The sequence below is a fragment of the Tinamus guttatus genome, unplaced genomic scaffold, assembly GCF_059628265.1.
Source record: "Tinamus guttatus ecotype Peru unplaced genomic scaffold, ASM5962826v1 Tinamus_guttatus_pri_ptg000778l, whole genome shotgun sequence".
NCBI classification, from domain to species: domain Eukaryota; kingdom Metazoa; phylum Chordata; class Aves; order Tinamiformes; family Tinamidae; genus Tinamus; species Tinamus guttatus.
Window position 1 is genome coordinate 127,717 of NW_028289312.1, and position 19,432 is coordinate 147,148.

Genomic DNA, 19,432 nt, shown 5'->3' on the forward strand with positions numbered 1-19,432 from the left:
TGTGGGTACTTTTTGTCCACATCTTCAAATGGCACCTGGAGGCCTAAATCTCACTGGGATACGGACTCTGAAAACATGAAAATTCCTGTGGAAACAAAGGCCGCAAATTGGACAAAGGCTCACACTGCAACACCTAATAGTGGTTAACTTGGAGATATTTCTTAGTCACAGAAAGACAAAAGGTGACAAGGCCACATTTTGGTACACTTCCCAGTGGCCACCTTCTGTTTGTTTGGTAGGAAATGGCCTAAGTGGGAGGAATACAGAATCACCAGCCACGGAACACTGTAGACCCTAGTGGTTTCAGCACTCCCCGTGTGGGAAGCAAACTCTGGTTACAAATCCTACCTCTGCCCTGGGCTGCTTGCATCTCTGGGCCCCAGGGGGCCGTGGTTGGGGCTGGACACCGTGACCACCTCCTTTACTCCATTTTCTGCCTCCTGGCTCTCTCCTCGCAGGTGAGGTAAGGAAGGGAAAACCTTCAGGGAGAACATCCCATCAAGGGCTGAAACTGCTCAGATGCTGCAGGCCTTTGCCAGAGAAATGTGGGCGGTTTTACTGCTAAAATGTGAATATTTATAGTCTAGCTACCACTATTAGGGCAGTGTTGCTCACTGAAAGTTCTGAGCCCATAGATTTGGGATACTGGCATCATAAATGACTAAATGATTGAAACCACATCTAGACTATATTCCAAATGCAGGTTTAAACTGCAGCGCATCAGGCATAAAAGCAGCTTGAAGGCAAGTGTCAGCCTCAGAGAGGAAGGAAGTCTGAGCCTTTCCCTTGCAGGTGTGCCGACGCACAGCATCGTCCGCAGCGGGCGCTGGCACGAAAATGCTCTGGGTGATTTTTGGAAACAGCTCTAGTAGGCACAAACCATATTCCTGGCTTTTAGGCTTTCAAGGTTATAGATGCGCTAGAGGCGGCAATGCAGAGGTCTTTGGGAGGGGACGGCGCGCTCACCACAGGTGCGTGGCCGGACACGCCGATCCACACGGCACCGTCAGCTCCCTGGCCCATGGCACTGAATCCTCCTTGCTTTTGATGCTGAGAGGAAAATACCCCGTTGTACGTCAATGCATCTTTAAAACGTATCATTTAAGGGTCAAATCTTTAAGCCTCACTCGTGCTGAGTAGCCCAGGATAACATCCTTTCAGTGGAACTGCTTTTGAGAGTGAAGATTCAGTCCCATAGGCAATGCTAGTAGGAACAAGCCTAAAATTACGGTGCATTCAGTAACTATAAACATTATACATCGCAACCTGCCAAAGCTGTATTCTGGGACACCATGTAACTCGGCACAGAAGAAAAATAACAGCGCAGGAAGCTTTAAATGATGTGGGATTGCTTTCCCTGACATCAATAAGTATGTGCTTTACGGCCTCCTTTCGGGCGGCTTTGCATTTCGGATGTAAATAATTTAGAAGGACGCGGGATGCACGCCCTGAAGCGGGAGGCCTCTCCCGGCGCCGCAGCCGGGCGGGCGGGACGCGAGGGGCAGCCCCGGCTGCCGCCGCCTCCTCGCGCCTGTTGCTCCGCGGCAGCGGGAAATGGCGGCGCCCCCTCCCCGCCACGGGGCCGGCCGCGGCGCGAAGGAGGGGCCCGCGCCCCGCGCACGGAGCGCGGCTGCCGCCAGCACCGCGGCCGGGGCCGCCGCCGCCCCCCCGAGCGCCGTTCGGGTGAAAATTATGCGGGCTCCAGCGGCGCGTAAAATTGATGTTCGCTGGAGGGAGCGGGACCGGCGCGATGCCCCCCTCTGCTCTCCGCAGGGGTTCCAGGCCGTCGCGCAGGGCCGCGCTTGTCTCTTTAAGGAGACGTTGCCCCCTAATTAGCGCGTGTCCCTCCCGGCGCGGGCGATGCGGCGGCTCCGCGGGCGGGGGACGCGCCCCCCGCGCCGCTCCCGCCGCGCCGCCACCCAGCGCTCGCGGCTGCCGCGGGAGCCGCCGCCGCCGCCCCACGTTACTTTGATTGACAGCGGAGCAAATGTTTCCCCTGCGCGGGCGCCGGCGCCGAGCCGCGGCAGGCCCCGCCCCGGGCGGCGGCGAGGCGCGCGCCCATTGGCCGCCGGCCCGCGGAGCGCCGTGTCCCCACGTGGGGCGCGGCCGGGGCCGCCTTCCCCCCGCCCCTCCCCCGCGCGCACCCGCGCGCCCATTTGTCAGCGGCGAAGTGATGGGCATTAGCACAGAACGGCGATTAACGTGCCGCCCGCGCTGATTGGCCGGCGGCTACGCCCCTCCTGGGCGGGGCGGCGCGGGGGGCCGCGCGGCGCCGCGGGGCCTTGTGGGAGTTGTAGTCGCGGGCGCGGCACGGTGGCGGCCGCGGCGGGCGGCGGGGACTGCAGCTCCCAGGCTGCCCTTCGGCCCCCAGTGCGCGGAATATGTATGAGGATGTTAATGAGGAGCCGCGGCTACGTTCGGGCAAGGGAGTCACCGCGCCAGAGCGAGCGCGGAGCGGCGGCGGCAGCGGCAGTGGCGGCGGCGGCAGCGGCGGCAGCGGCGGCGGCGGCAGCGGCGGCGGCGGCAGCGGCAGCGGCGGCAGCGGCAGCAGCAGAGGCAGCAGCAGAGGCAGCAGCAGAGGCAGCAGCAGGAGCAGCAGCAGCGGCGGCAGCAGGAGCAGCAGCAGCGGCGGCAGCAGCGGCACCGGCAGCACCAGCAGCGGCGGCGGCAGCAGCAGCAGCAGCCCGGGCACCGCTGCGCGGAGCCGCTCACAGCCGCTCAGCTCCCGGCCGCCACTTGCCGGAGTTTCTGAAAGGCGAGGAGGAAGGAAAAAGAAGTAATTTATATAAATATAAATAAAGCAGTCCGGAGCGCTTTTATTTATTTTTCCACTCTCCTTAAAAAACAAACAAACAAACAAACAAAAAGAGGCTAAAAAAGGGGGAAATGAAATCTGGCTGATAGGGAAGCGGAAAAGCCCGTCACCACAAAAGGTTACTGCACTTAAACCTCCGAAGACGTAAACACCGCGCGGGGGGAAGACAGCGGCGCAAAACCGACGGCAACCCCTTCTCAGCTCAGGAGGTTCTGCCTTCCTAGTAAAGAAAGGACATTTTTGTTTCTTACTTTTTTCCCCCTTTTTTTTCTTTTTTTCTCTTTTTTTCCCTCTTTTTATTTTTTTCCTCTTCCCCCCTGAAGGCGCGCAGGAGGGATAGCAGCCGAGACCAATAAAAGTTTGCAGAAGGGGAACAGAAGCCGCGAGCGGGGCGGCTCCGGCCCGCGGCAGCTCTCTGCTCGCCCCCCTCGCTCCGCCGCCGCCTGGTCCCGCCGCTCCGCCGCCCGCGGGGGACGCGGCGCTGCCCGGCCCGGCCCGCGGAGCGCCCGCGGGGGATGTGGCAGCGGCCCCCGCGAGCCGGGGACGCCGCCGCCGCGGGGGGTGCCCCGCCAGCCCCGGGGCGGCGGGGAGCGCGGCGCCACTGCCGCCGCAGTCCATGAGCCGCGCTGCTCCGGCCGCCCGCTGACCGGCGTGGATGATTCGCGACCTGAGCAAGATGTACCCGCAGAGCCGGCACCCGGTGAGTGCGCCGGGCGAGCGGGCGCAGCGGTGGCACCGACGCCTTGGAGCCATTTTCTTATTGTCGTGCCCGGCTCCGCGGCGGTCTCTGCCTCCCGCGGCTGCTCTCGCCCCGCTCCCGCGCCAGGGCGGCCGGGGGGCGGCGGGGAGCGCGCGGGGCGGCGGGCAGGAGCGGGGGGCGCCTAACGGAGCGGCTGTCGATCGCTTCCAGGCGCCGCACCAGCCAGCACAGCCCTTTAAATTCACCATCTCCGAGTCCTGCGACCGCATCAAGGAGGAGTTCCAGTTCTTGCAGGCGCAGTACCACAGGTAACGGCCGCCCGCCCGCGCCCCTAACGGTCCCCCGCGCCCCTAACGGTCGCGCGCGGCGGCCCGCCCTGCCACCGGCCGACGCGGGAGGAGCGCCGCGAGCTTCGTTGCATTGGGAAGCGCATCTTCAGTGTTTTCGGCTTATTTTTATTTTTGCTTCTTCTTTTTACCTTCCCCCCTACCTTCTCCCCGCGGTGACAAGCGGCTGCCACCGGGCGCGGAGGTGGGAGCCCCGCAAGCCTTCGGGGCCGTGGGCTGCTGGTGTGTGCCTTGGCAGTGCCGTTCTGCCAGCTACAACCAAATGAAAAATAAAACAGAAAACAAAACAAAACAGAACAAAAAGTCTCTCTTCACCCAGATTCCCCTCCGGAACTTCTTGCTCTTTTAAGTAGCGACGCGCGTTTGGTTCCTCTGCGGTGTGAACGGCGGCAAGAGGTGTTGCTGTAAAACTCCCTTAAATAAAATCCCGAGAACCAGATCGCGCGTTTGTAAGCGGCTTCTGTCGTTGTGGGCATGAGCCAGCTGTGCCTGCGTGCTCCGTGAAGCAGCGGGTTCTGCTCCTTCCCTGTCAGACACATTCCCCTGCGTCTTGTATACAGCGCGCTCAGAGATGGGGACCTCGCACAGTGTCTCTGGGGAGAGGAGAAGGACAAACCCCACCCTAACTCCCAGCCAGGAACTGGAATGTGGATTTTTATTTGTGTGTTAGGAAAATGCTTGGAAAGGGGAGCTCAGAAGAATGTCAACTTTGCTTTATTAAGTTCTCATGCTTTTTTTTTTCCCTTTTCCTTTTATTTATTTTTCCTGGTGTTGAACAGCTTAAAGCTGGAATGTGAAAAACTGGCCAGTGAGAAGACAGAGATGCAGCGACATTATGTCATGGTAAGCAAGCTGCATAACAAATTCAAAATGTCTATTAACTTGGTATATACCAAAACTGAAATACACTTGAATTACTGGAGGTTGAACTGAAAGATAATAGCAATGCCACTTTGCTGAGGTTGTATCTCTTTTTCTGTTGTAAATCCTTAGTTTCGGGGGGTTTATAACTTGTTTGTAGAAATTAGTTTCTGCACAAAAGTCTGTTTTTTAATGTTTTAAGGAATTGTGAATGTTTCTTCGAAAAGGTAACAAATTACTTGGTCAGCCCTTTAAAGGCATGTGCGACTTCTTAAGCATATTTAGGGATGGTGTTCGCACTTCTGATTTTTCCACAACTATTCCATCTCTGTAAAACAGTTCAGGATAATCCTTCTGTTGAATCAAAATATTTCATATATATGTATGGAAAGCTGGAGCCTACTTCCTAGAAGAACTGGATCTTCTGGGCTGCTGTCTGTTTGTTTCGCTAAATTCACTGTCAGGCATCTGAGCTGTTGTGGCTTGTCTGGTTAAGTAGTTGCACAGGAAGAAATCTCTAAATACATAATTGCATGATGGATCATGACGACTCCAGAGAACCTCTTGCTATCTGCGATCTTGTATGCCTATGAAGGATTAGCCGTTTTCCATATGTATGTGGCAATTATCATTCTTATATTTACGAGAACAGTATATATAGCCTTGAAAAAACCTTACCAAGAGCAGAAGCAGATGCTGAGGCTTGCATTTGTCTTTTTTTCTTCTGATGTGCTAAAGTCCTGGAGGTTGTTTGGTGCTAATGTTAAATGCTGAACTGAGTTCTCACCAAAACTAATGCTTACATAACAGGAGATATTTAGAATGTAATAACTGCTTTGGCCCTGCATTTTAATTTCCTTGCATATTTTTTGCATCCCTGAAACTTAATTGTATCTTTTTGTGTGTATGTTTAATTTAAAATATTGAATAATCATTTTGTTAGACATTGCTGATTTATGTGTGTCTGGTTTCAAGTACTTTGGGTATTATTTGGCATCTTCAATGTGTGCTAGGGAATAAAATCTTGAGCCTTAATTCTTTGAGTTTTCTGTGCTCTAATCTTTAACTCTGGTGTGATTATTTTTCTTTTTTGTTGTTGTCTGCCTTTTACTTGTTTTATGACTGTTCTTTGTAAAATTGACAAGAAGCAACGTTGACAAAGCAAAAAAAAGAAAAAGGTTGCTTTGAAATGTGCTTTCAAATTCTGGGAGCTTTTCAAGGCTAATTTTGTAGGTCTTTGTACAGATGATGCTTGATTCAAAGTGAATTTTGAAATGACTATTTCATGATTTAAAGTCCTAACAGAGCTGTTTTATTCTCCCTTAGTATTACGAGATGTCCTATGGGCTGAATATAGAGATGCATAAGCAGGTAGGCAAATATTTTATTTTGTGTAAGAATGTTCTGTTTAATTTCTCCCATCAGTCTTAAAACAGAGGCATATTGTGTTAGAGTTGGTTTAATTGCATGCTTACATGCACTGGATATTTTTTGTGTTCCATCATGCCCTGAAATGCATATTATACTCATATCTTGTGAATGATACATGGCCCTAGGTAGGTTACTGTCTTGGCTCCCAGTTGTGTGTGACTGTGTTGACTTTCCATTTGTAATCTCTGCGCATGCAAGCGGTCTTACTGCAAATAGGACCTACATGAGTAGGGAGGGAAAAATGGGTTATCACTTAAGATCTATCTAACCTCTAACATTTGAGGTTTACCTTTTAGAAGAATAGCTACATCATAAAAGTATATAAAGCATACAGGATAGAAAAAGACAGTAATCTTCGGTTAATTTGGACAGATAAAAACTGGAGTTGTGAAATAAATTGATGCACTTGCATGTTCCTATTTTCCACAAACTAGTTACTTGGACTTTTGTCCAGAAATAGTGTCTTAGTTGCTCCAGCTCTAAAGTGCAAATGAGCTTTCTGTGAAGATGTTAGCATGCTCAGTTTTGTGCCTTGAAGTCTAGCACTTAGGCCATGATTAGCAGGAGATTAGTCGGATAGAGCGCAGTAGTGTAAATCAGAATTCCTTATTCAGTAGTGTGTGTTTTTTAACCTTCTCTAGAGGAGAATGAATTAAACATCTGACCTCTTTTCTACGGAGAGAACTTTTTATGTGAGAGAGTTTAATACGCATAACTCATTTTAACAAATGGCTGAGCAATTCGTCAGTGTTGCTGGGTAGTGTAAACCGCAGAAATAAAGAAATTGTTGGATGGAAGAAGACCATCAAAAAATTGGTTTGTTCGCTTTTGTTTTCCAAGTAAGGGATTTAGAACTTCTCTATTTGTGGAAATAGGATTTCTTTATCTTGCTGAGAGCAAACATGTAAGTCTATTTTTTTTTCACGTTATTGTATTTTTTTATGCCATTAGCGTCCCAGTGCCACAGTACTGATTAGGACCATTTGTGCGTCCTATATGAAGACAGTGGAATTTCCTGCCTTAACACATTTCGATCTGCAGCTCCAGACCTGTGGGACTTTGTACAAATACATACAAATACATTATTTTACAGACACTCATGCACCCACTGAACTCAAATGTACTATTCATGAATGTGATCCTGCCCATGAAGACTCAACAAGTGTGCTTTAACGAACAGCTGAGAGAAAAAGACTGTTCCTCTAGTTGATCAAATTCTAATTACATGGTTACTCTCTGGACCTGATTCAGGTCGCTGGTAGCAGTGGAATGACTATTCATTAACTCTCAGACATTTTGGAGATGTTCTCAAATGAATAGCTAGATTATTTCAGGTACTATTAAAAGAACCCAAAGTAGTAGATACAAAAACAATTCATAAAGTCCAGAGTCCTCGCAGGCCACCTACACAGCAAGTTATCATAGGCGTTTGAAGACAACCATTGCAGTCAGAATTGTTTATATATCTACATACTCTGTTTTTACAGCAATTAGTTGTATGTAGACTTAACCTGATGCCACAAAATCCTGAATGTGGAACTAAGGCTGTATGCATGCAAAATATGTTTTTTTTTTCTTTTTTTTTCTTTTTAAGGGAAAAGGAAAACAAAATCCTTTTAATTTTTAAATTCTAAATAGTTCAGAAACTCTATGCAATTTTGGCATACAATATCCCGGAGAAATTAAATAGTTAATTCCCCAAAAAAGGAAAAATTGTGATTATAAAGGACTGAGTTTTAATTAAAACACCATTTTACATTACTGTTACTTGTGATGTAAGTATTTTGCTGTCATGCAAAACATATTTTTGTTAGATGTTGAAATTAATTGCAAGTAAGAAACTTCTTTGCTGTCATTCTCACATCTCATCTAAGTTTTATATTTTTTCATGCTTTCCCCTCTGGCACAGCATTTTTTTTCCTTTCTCTTTTTGTTTAAAAACTACCAAATGTTTTGCATTTTTAAGATATCAATGTTAAGGCCAAATTTTTGTGTATGTAGTGTCGATTATTTCATTTGATGTGTGTGAAGCTTTTTTTAGCCTTCCACCTCAAATTTCCTATTTTTCCTCCTCCTTGATCTTAGAACTGTGCTCAGCTGAAATTGAACGATTCATTTTTTTTTAAGCTTTCTAAATTCAATCATATCAAAAATCCTGAGGGCAGTTTATCACATTATGAAATACAGACAGCTCTGCAAACCACCTACTTATTGTATTTTCTTTCTTTTTTTCACTTTAGCACAGAGGTATATCTGTCTTTATTTGCTTTTCTGGGCAGACAGCCTTGGTTTCTTTTAGGTTCTTTTCTAGATGTACTCACTGGATGCCCTTGTAATGGAAAGCAGGCAATAATGCAGTGAAGTTGCCCTTCGGCATAATTTGGCCTAGTTCTCAAGATCAAGTTAGGCTTATTCACTTATTAGATTTGCGTCTCAAAGGGTTCAAGAGCAGGACTCCCTGGAGTCCTTGGAAGTACCCTAGTAATTGGTGGCCATGATATTTGAAACCTTTGTGTATTTTCCTGTTAAAGCTTCTGTTCTTCTTGGCTGCTCCCAGCCACAGAGTATTTATTTTTAGAGATTTTTTTCACTGGAACAGAAAATGATGGCTGTGATGGAGTCATGACTCTGTGACTTAGCAAATTGATAAAAGGATAAACGCACAGAGCAGTGAAAGAGAGAGAGAGTGTGTGTGTGTGTGTGCGTGTGCGTGCATGGATGTACTGGGAAGGGGAGAAGAGGGGGAAGAAGAACATTTCTTTTCCCACCCCTCATGTGATGCTCATCATCAGTCATCCTGTGTTGATTTTGATAGAAGACTATTAAAGTGAAACCTATGGGGAATTTGTCATTCTGAAAGGAAAGCTAATGTAATTAGTACCAATTAAAGTACATTTAGTAAATTGGATTTAATCTTAATTAAGCCTGCATAATGTTGCCAATTTTTAACAATTATGTTTGAGAACATAATTAATTTAAATTTTGGTAACTGAGTAAATAACATTAGCTTGATAGAATTAGTCATTTGTATTTTTTTTAAGATGTGTTGGATATGTTGTGACATCTAGCTATATATTTTAAAATAGTAACCTAATTTTTGGTATTCCGTAGAAGGATCAATAAAGCTTAAAAATAGGCACATTTCAAAGAAAAGATAAAAAGGTAGGGATCATGGGTTTCAGTATGAACAGGTAGTTCCCTGCAGTTTTAAATTGCGGTATTGGAATAAATGTGAGTGTTTGAATGGCACAGGAAATCATTTATTACTAAGCTGTTTTTTTAACATGGCTCAGTGGATAGTTTATGAATGAATAGTTGATGTGCTGCTCCATATTTCTAATGCAGCATTGCTACTTGCTGCTGTTGGTCACTTGGTTTAGTTTCTGAAATTAAGCAGTTTTAATATTATGGTAAACAGTTTATTTAAATTGCTATAATCAAACACGCTTTCTGAAGGTTTTAATTCAGTATTGTAATTATCGCTTGAAACAAGTGTCTGTATTGGGCTACACACAACAGACATTTGTGAATGGGACTGATGGAGAGTGTAAATAGGATACAGCATTCACTTTTAATTTTTGCTTACGTGTGCGGAAGTAGCAGACCATAAATGAGGATTCTTTTGGATTACACCTCTGCCTTTGAACTAACTGTCGAAGAAAAAATGTAGGATTTTAGCACTTTTGAGAGAAAGTTCAGATCTTCAAGAAGCTGGATATTAAAAAATAAATTAAAAGACCTTCTTTAATCACAGAAGAAACCCCCATGTTTCAGTCCAATCCATGTAAATTTTATTACGAGACTTGTGCAAGAACCATTTGAGTGCTGCTAAAATATTAATTGGATAGAAATGAAAGGGCTCTACTAGCTGATAGAATATCATAATCATAGCTGCTGTAGTCGATGGTAAATGATGATAAATGGCATTAGGAACCTTTTAGCAAACAGTAATAACTACGAGGAGGGAAGCAGTATGGATTTGCATTATATCTGATACCCTCTAGTACCAAGTGGATTGCCAATACTGCTTGTTTAGCATTTTCTAAGGGCAATAGGATATTGATTTCTGACTTACAAGGAACGGCTCTATTTTCACCATTGAAAAGTATTGCAGGTTGTTAAGAAGAAATTGACTTGAAGAGGCCTGACTGCTGCCCATCATGGAGCAAATAAAGCAAAACTGCCGAAGCATGGTGGAGCAGCGAGATGGGGCCCTCAGCAATTTGTTGCTATTAATTTACCATGCTCGACAGCAAATCAATCGGCATCTACTTCATCTGCTGAAGAAAATGCTGTCCAGGGCAGATAAAAGGCCCTGCGTGGTGCAGGGAATAGACTGGATTGGCCAAATGGAGGCTGCAGTTAATGTGTAAATAAGTGAAATCAAGGCCACTGTTGCCAAGAAAGCTGTTTTTAATTAGGTTGAGGCTTTATAGTGAGCTATTTAAGAAAGTAGTAGAGAGCTTGGAGGGGAAGGAGAGATTTATTGCTGCCTGAGTTAATATATGGGTTGTATGACATCCCAGCCTTGAGTCTGCTTGATTCTCATTCTTTACTAAATTGTTGTGGTAAAAGGGTAAAGATGGAAATCAATTTGTTTAATTTAGGGACAAGTTTTGACCATTTTTCATCTTTATGGCCATAAAATCTATACATCGCAGAAAACTGTTTTACATATGTGCTAAATATGTAACATAAAAGTACTTCTTTATTTACGGCAAAGAACTGGACTCTGTGTTGAATGGATGTGTGATGCATAGGTGTGTATTTTTTTGTTGTTATTTTTGTTTAAGGCAGTCTATAATTGAATGTATATGTCTTTCATTTGACAGATACCTGTAGACCCAGATAAAGTGCTATTGCCTGAATTTGTTCACCACTAAAAACAGTTAGAAAACTTTAATGGAGATACAGGTATTGGATAGTCAGAAGTGAGATGGGACACTTCTGAATTCAAAAATTAGAAGTGCAGTTTTGAAGACTGCAGCTCATACGGAATTGTTAGGGAGGGAGAGAGAAACAAGGCTTTTCTATCAAAGTCACAAAATGTTAGGGTTCTCAAGTCAGTTTAACCACTGAGGCTTGTTTGTCAAAGTTTTAGGTTACTTAACCTCTGAGGCCAAATGACAGTTTATAAAAAGCTGGAAATCTATTATTAGACTGTGAAACTAAAAGCCTTTTGCTTTGTAGTAACTGCTAATTCCTGAAGTGAGGTTCTGTGCTCTCTTTTCATGGTGTAGATGTTAGACAACGTGTCTATGCAGAGAACTCAACAGAGAGCTTTGTTGTTTCTACTTGCCTGCGAGATGCTGTTGAAATAACCTTTCCCCCACACGACAGAAGAGCATATATTAAGACATGATCTTCCATTTCATTCTGGTTTTGCTGTGCATAAAGAAGAACAATGTCATTTTTTTCCCCTCCTTGTTTTAGTTGTTCAGACAGCTGCTTAAGACACAGGAAATAGCACAGAGCAAACACACAGTCAGAACACACTGAGCAAACTTTTAAATTAAGTCATATGCTCTGTTTTTTACTGGCAAAAGGCTATACTCTATAGTGTTTAAACATAAAGACTTTTTTTTTTTGTCTCTGAAAGATGCTAATGGCCATGATGCTGCCTTCCTGACTGTTAGTTTATAGTTGTGCTAGTAACTACAGAAGGAGCTGATGGTGACTCTGTGGCTTGAGTGTTGGTTGCCCAACTCTTTCTGCTATAGAAAAAGGTACTGCAAACATTTATGTCAAGAAACTCTTGCCTTTATTTTCAGCAACGGGCATAGTCCTGGCAGGAATCCCAACCTCCTTGGATAATTGGTGTAGGAGAGGAAAGGGAGAAGGGGGGAAAGAGATAATCTGACCCAGGACAGACTTTTTTTCAGTTGGCACCTCACTGTTGTGAGAGCTCTGTTCTGCCTAGTACTACCATTAGCTCATTCTGTCACCTGATATGGCTGGAAATGTAACTGTCATAAGATTCAATTTGAGAAATCAAAACTTACCACCTGCAGTGGATCTGACAAGAGAAAAGAGGGAATTTATGTCAAAATGTAAATGTTGTATATATAACAACATCTGCACTGTATTATGTAATAACAGCTTCTTTCTCATTGGGAGTAAAAAAAAAAAGAAATGATTAGGATATGGATTGCAGGAAAAATGTTGCTTTGCAGGTAGCTTTCAAAGTAAGTGAGCTACTCAGATGCCAGGATGCCTGAGTTTGCAGTGATAGTAAGCTTGGTCCTGCCCCATTGAATGTGTGTGTGTAATGGTGCAGTTTTTAGTTACTCACTAATCTCATTATCGGTTTTCCTAGAGGATTTCACTCTCTACGCAGAATAGACATTAGGAAGGCACAATCCAGAGATAACTAAATCTTCCTTTAAAATGCTTGTCTGCTTGATTCTGCAACTAAAATAACTTTTAATATAAGAATTCAGACATAGAAAATAATTGAGATTGCAAAATTCTCAAAACAGGGATTCTGCTTTACTTTTTGTACTGTAGATGGTAAAGGATACCCTCACTGGTCCATCACTGTGTATGCCTTGCCAGTGGTTCGCTTAAACATGGAAACAGATTTGTGACTCAAATACTAAGGCTGTAGAAGATGAGGAGTTCAGTGTTGTCAGTTTGCTCTTTATTTATCTATCTTAAACGAGAAGCTATGATGTGCTACTTGTGGTTATGTCACAAACATGGGCTAGTTTGTGAACAGAGTGATTACAATTGTTACAGAAGTCACTTCTTTTGCTGTCTACAGATTGAGCACATCTGTTGCCACTGACTTCCAGAAAACTAATTTAGCCACAAAACACAGAGGGAGCAGAACAAAGCTGATGATGTGAAACACAGGAAGTGTAACTGCATACTTGTTTTAACTAGCTGATAGCAATGGTCTTGAGTATGGATAGGTTGGACTTCAGGTTAATCCTCTTTTAGGAAGGAAACTGAATGTTTGAATGGAACAATGGTGTTCATATTTTGACATTCTAAATAAAGACATTTTAAGAATATGTATGTCTCTGCCTATGTGTATAATTTTATAGGTTTTATTTTAGTTCAAGATCATCTTCACAATTTCAGTGTTAGCTTCAAGTACTTCTTAGGATATTTCCCTTGTTTGTCTTAGTGGTGACACAAACTCTATAGTTAAGTGCAATGGAAAACATTTTTAATAGATAATCAAGGACACGTGCTTGTAACTTTATACATGTGTGTATATAAACAAAAATATTTTAAAATATAATTGAAGTATGGTACAACTAGTAAGCAGAGTAGTAGTATTTTCTAGGTTGTGTCCATAAGATTTAGACATATGGAATCATCTTTCCTAGCCCAGGACAGATACATAATGTTCTAGTATTGAACACTGTGATGTTATGGCTGAGATGTTTAAATGCACAGATGTCAAGCAAGCCAAAATTATAGTCCCTACAGTAAACTTGAATTGGTCTCTTTATGTTTATGTATTTGTATGATGTGCTGTATTGCCAATTTTAAGCATTAAATCATGCCAGTCCCAGAAAATGAGGAGATTGGCTTAAAATTAATCATGAAATAAAAATAATAAATGTGGGGTTCTTTTTCCTTTTAATTTTAAGCTATCAAACTACACTTGGCTGGCTCTTCTTAGTTTTTTTCTCAGTTTTCCTTCCAGCATTCTCCTCTCATCACTTGTCGCTAGTCAAGAGATTCACAATAAAATCAAGGTGTGGTGTTTAAAAACACATATATGGTTGCCACCTTTTGTTGCAATTTCTTGTTCTCTGAAAATGTGTGAGGCTTATTCTACTGAGAAAAAATAATACCAAATTAGACAAAGTATATATGCTTTCTATAGATACTTGTTAAATTTTTGCGGATTTATATATTATATGATCAGTTAGTTGTGCTTGTGGTGATTCATTTCTCCTTATGTGGCAGAAGGAGAGGAAAAACAGGATGGAGCTTTGAGTGAAGGTCGTCTAACCTACCCTCCTTCTTTTGGTCTGCTTAAATGGTTTCTGACATTTGCTGGATAAGAGTCAACTTCTTCAAAGGAAAAAAACATCTTTCACCGTTATGTTTGAGATGTGGAACATTGGCAGTGAGAATGTGTGCTTTTCTTTCTTCTTGTATTTGCTCAAAAACCTCAGTAGAGCATCTCACAGTTGGGCAGAAGTAAAAAACTGTCCCATTCATGCTATAAAGAGTGTTCTGGGTCTGCCACTAGATCTTGTTTGATTTGCGTCACATAGTGTGCTGTGTGCACATTGTGTATATTCCCGACAGCATTTCATTTAAATAAAAATCATGCCTTTCATCCATCTTAAATGTAATATATTTCTTCTAGTTGTTTACCATTTACTTATGTGACTAGACTGTCTTAGTGTCTCCTTTTTTTTTTTTTTTTTTTTTTTTTCTGGCTGTTTGGAGAATTTAAAATACAAAAAGCCCTTACAACTCCTTATCTAGTAAGCTGGTAAGAGCTACTTACCTAGTAAGAGCAACATAAGTAATATACTGGCATCCCCTGCAATTAATATTTGATGGACATAGTAAGTCTGTGGTTAATCCATCAGCTGGTTTTCAGTTAGTTGCATTGCCAGTGATGTAGATTTATTCTTTCAGAAAAAGACTCATGTCAGCAAAGGAATTCTTTCCCCTCGGCTTTTTTGGGGTTTGAACCCCAAATCAGCAAACCAGACGACGGCAGGGCCGACTTATGCTCTCTACAAAAAAGACCTAAAGTTGCAAGGGAATTTGGATGATGGTGTCCTGACCTTAGTCCTTAGAAGATTTGAGTTTGAGGATGTTCTTCTGGACAGGCATTTGATGGCTGAAACCACAATTCATCATATTAAAATGACAGCGTTGTTGAAATTTAATCATAAGGCATACTGGAATGAGTTTGTAGCCTTGAGTTGAGGTAGAGGAAGACGTTTTGATCACTCATTTTCCTTTTCATGTCACTCTGCTTCATGGCAGTAGAGGTGGAGCTTCTTTTTCTTCTTCTTTTTTTTTTTTTTTTTCATTTTCCGTGAAAGGAGTAAAGTGTGGACTTCTAGGCTTACCAATCTGAACACCCAATTGACTTGCTTATTTTGGTAACTTTCGTCTGTTGATTAACAAATTAGTCACATTTAGCAAATTTTAACTTCGAAAAATGTGGAGAAATTGAAGCAATCCAAACATGCTGTCATTGAAGGAAGTTTAATCTTTGGCAGCCGCTTTTTCCTGTTTGTATTGTAAACTCTCAGGGACAAATAAGAAGCTTTCGGCAGTGCTTCATTGCAAAAACACTTCTGAATTTCATTTTGAAAACAGAGTGAAATTGTCTCTCCTATTAATAGATGAAGAGAGCCAAAATAACTGCTGTGCAGTTCAGCAAGGGGTTGCAGAAGGGAGCAAATTTGGTCTTTTCAGTGGTTTGTCCCCGTGTTTTCATGAAAGCCACTTCACCAGGGGCTGTACTGGGTCATGTTTGTGTAAATAGCATGAGTGGTTTCTCTGACTGATTCCCTGTCTGCCTTTGGAGATTCCAGATGGGGTAAAACACTGTCCAGCTCCTTGACCAAGCTAGCAAGTCAATGGCAACATGAATGTCACAAGATGTTTTAATTCCAATAGTGAAGCCAAATGGAACAGATACCTAATAGTTTCAGCTTTTAGAAATGACCAGATTCTAGTGAATTTTTATGACAGCTGCAGGAGGAGGAGATATGAACCAGTGTTCATCAACACTGATTTTTCTCCTCAGTACTTTACAAAGCATAACAATGCGGTGGATGCTTAAAAAGGTCTAGTTTCATGCTTTCTTAAATCTAGGGAAATGTTTATTTAAATTAAAACATATGTCTGGAAAAATTAGCAGCTTTGGTTAGTATGACTCTTAATATGTTCTGCCACACTTCTTGAAAATCTCTTAACACTTCTTAGTGTTGATGTTTGCGTGACAGAGGATGGAAGATTTCTTTTGTTAACATCTGCTATTAGTTGAGAGACCACAGAGAGGAACAAAATATTGAATGAAAGAATATATATTTGGTGTAGAGAGAAGAGTGCATATCCCAGGTCCTTGTCATCTTTTCTAACAGGGTCCACCAGTACATAAACTGTTATTACATTTTATCTGTTCATATACGTCTGAGGTTACAAATAGATAACACTAAAGGTACTTGAATGCCTGCTGCTGTTACTTGTGTTTGGAGATAAATGTTGGAAATGGAGGGCTGGTAACTACCTGGAGAAGGAAGGCAAATAGATTAAGGCGTGAACTGACCAAAAAGCATATGCTAGACTTTTGGTTTAAGGCTGGACGAAAAGAAGAAGGAGCAACTGGAGGAAATCACTTGATTAGTTTTATAGTCATAATTCCCTATGGTACTCTGTATGACTCCCATCCAGCTTCACAGTAGCCCCTTTGAAAGATGGCAATGTGCTGACGTGAGAGAGTTAACTACAGCATCACTGCTGTCTGCTTGTTACAATTTTGTAAAATGCGTGACAGTGCAAGGCACTTAACCTCCTCTTAAAATATCAGTCTGCAATGTTTGAATAGCACAAAAAGATTGGAAAGACTTTGTGCACAAAATACATCCCACATGCCTGTATTAATGAAGAGGAGATGGTGTATTTTTGTACCTGGTTTAACTAGTAGACTTTCTATCCTAACTGCAAAAACCTATTGTGGTTTGAACAGGCTGCTTACTTACAATTTGTGTTAGTAATTCTTCATTTCGGGGAAGAAACTCTCTATTTCTTTTCTATGTCTTTCTCCAAAAAGGAAAAATCCAAGCATTGATACAAGACTCTTGCTTTTTTTTTTTTTTTTCTTGTTCTATAACAGCGTTTATGCTGACCTCTTCAAATGTATGTTGTGTTTTGTTTTAATGTGGAATATTCTTACCATATATTTGTCCATACATAAACAGGAATACCCTAATAAGGTAAGTAACATATAAACTCCTGTTTCAATAAAGTCAGGAATAACAACCCTCCTTGTTTTTCTAGACATGTCTGTAAGGGGAGACAGAAGTGGTAATATGTCTTTAAAGTGGACCACGTGAGGAAAAAGATATTTTCCCTGCATTTCCAGAAAGCATTTAAGTCTCTCACAACTTTTCCTAGTTAATCTGTATCTACCGGTTAACTGGACACAAAATGTATTTCCTGTGTCAGTTGGCACGATAAGAGAAATGTTAAAATTCTATGCCTGTGGCAGCCTAGAAATTTCTAAGGAATAATTTGTTTCTGAAGCTTTTTCTAAAGCCATGTTTGACTAAAGATAGTGATTGTTCTTATTCTGAGCTATGCTCATGCTGATAAGAGATGTAAGGAATGCTAGCACCGCAATATTGTGCAAGAATAGAGTCCCAGTGAAGTTACATGTGGGGTGGTTTTTTTTTTTTTTTTTTTGAGGTTGTGAGTTTCCATTTAAAGACACAGTTTTGATACTTTTCAGACTAACAGTAGCAACTTCATTGCCTGGTAATTTCAAAAACCTACCTCTGTTATATAAGAATTTCCTTTTAATATGCAAATGCCCAGCTTCTTTGCATTTGCAAACTTATTTTTTTTTCTCCCAAAGATAGTTTCAGTAGAATGGGCATCTGTACTTTATGGACATACAATTATATGTTCTCTATCAACATGCAATTTATGTAGCTCTGTTTTGTGACTGGAACTCTGGTGTGTTTCTTCTAGACCACTGATACGAATAGTTCTTTTTATGTGGGAGAGAAGAAACTTGGGATAATCTAAGCTTGCACATTTTCAAAGAAAAATACTGTATTAAGTATGAACTGTATGAAGGGTCGTGAGATTTGTTTAAGCCTGTGACAAACCTGGAGAATGTGAAAATCTGTAGACACAAGAAATACCTCTCAGTATTAAGGTGAAGCAAAGCAGTGAGTTCCCTGTAGGCGAGATTCATCTATCAGGGTATGGTACTCAGAAAGATCTAGGTGCAAGTTTCTGTTCTGCTGAAGACTTCTGTGATACCCCGGGTAACCTCCTTTGTCAGCTCTCCACAAAGAGACTGAAGCAGCAAGGTGGAAATGACTTCATTCTGCCAGACCTGAAGGTAAGATTGCAATGTACATGGAGAATCAGGTGATTCAGGACAGAGCCAGAGAAACACAGCACGTACTCACGGTACTGAACAGGGAAATATTGAGGTCAGGGGTGTGTCTTAAATCTGATACTGCTTGAAGACTTAGCCACCTAACTTGATGCTACTGGGAAATGCTGTATTTGCATGAGAGTTTCAGCCCAGAATCACTATAATCACTTTCTGAAGATGTAGTGGATTTTTTTTTTTTAATGGAGCAGACAACCTATCTGCTACTGAGAGCCAGGTTTGTCAGGGAACGTTGTAATGACTTGGAATACCCAGCAGAAAGCTGTTCAGTTTGCAGCGGTCTATGTTTACTGGCATGGTCTGTAAACCATGAGTTTTGGAGAGATGCATGGTGTGACTTTGGGAGGACTGTGACTAGCTGAAAGGAGTTGTTTGTGCTGAGTTCAAGTCCCTGTCCCAAACCCACCTGTGCATTTTAGCCTGGGTTTGTCTTTCATATACAGTTATTCTGAATGAAGGCTGAAACAGGAACTTTTTTTTTGCTGCAGTGGAAGATTTGGGACTATTTCCCTTCCTGAGTTCACAGCAGTTTAGCAGGTTGTGCATTCTTGTGAGAGGTAGAAAGGAGAAGTGAAGCCAGAATTAAAGTCATGTATATAAATGCTATGATTAAGCTCTTTAACCGCTGTTATATGTAAGTCTGCTGTTGTGTTTTATGTGGGAATAATTCTGGCAGGAATCCTCAGCCCCCTCAGGGAAATGGGTGGAGAAGCATTGCATTGGATGCGGATATTTGCCCAGGCTTAGCTGAATGCCCAAGTGCTGGTCTTTGTCAAGGTGAAGACGCATCTGAACATGTCTAGAAAGGGAACTCAGTGCTTAATGTGGAGCTTCAGTGATGGCGACAGCAACTCTTAGGTGTTTTTGTGACTTCAGCATTGTGTGATTTTCCAGATAGAGAGACAAAGGGAAGAATATTGCAATGCTGAATTTCTAATGACTAAATCCTTTTGTGACTGCAGCCATCATTTTTAAGGTCTAGAAGTACATTTAAGTATCTACAGTGATGTGGGTAGATGCCTCCTGTGTTGAGATATTCTTGAAAATCTTCTTTATCACTTACATGTTACTGACTTTCTCCATGAGTCAAACATGCAGTCTGCTTATGCTTCTTTAAAAATCCGTTTACATGCCTTCTTGAGACTTCACCTCTG

General features: G+C 42.6%; 1 protein-coding gene across 2 annotated transcripts in view; it reads left to right on the plus strand.

The window, feature by feature from the left end:
* The first annotated feature begins 3,385 nt into the window (after positions 1 to 3,385).
* The window catches only part of LOC104577810 (TLE family member 4, transcriptional corepressor), a 98,164-nt gene continuing 82,117 nt past the window's right edge, over positions 3,386 to 19,432 (plus strand). For both annotated transcript variants that reach the window (XM_088537464.1, XM_088537465.1), the window contains exons 1-4: positions 3,386 to 3,515; positions 3,726 to 3,823; positions 4,642 to 4,705; positions 6,050 to 6,094. In XM_088537464.1, the coding sequence (XP_088393590.1) occupies positions 3,471 to 3,515; positions 3,726 to 3,823; positions 4,642 to 4,705; positions 6,050 to 6,094 (252 nt within the window). In that variant the 5' untranslated portion in view covers positions 3,386 to 3,470. The remainder of the gene's footprint in view (positions 3,516 to 3,725; positions 3,824 to 4,641; positions 4,706 to 6,049; positions 6,095 to 19,432) is intronic.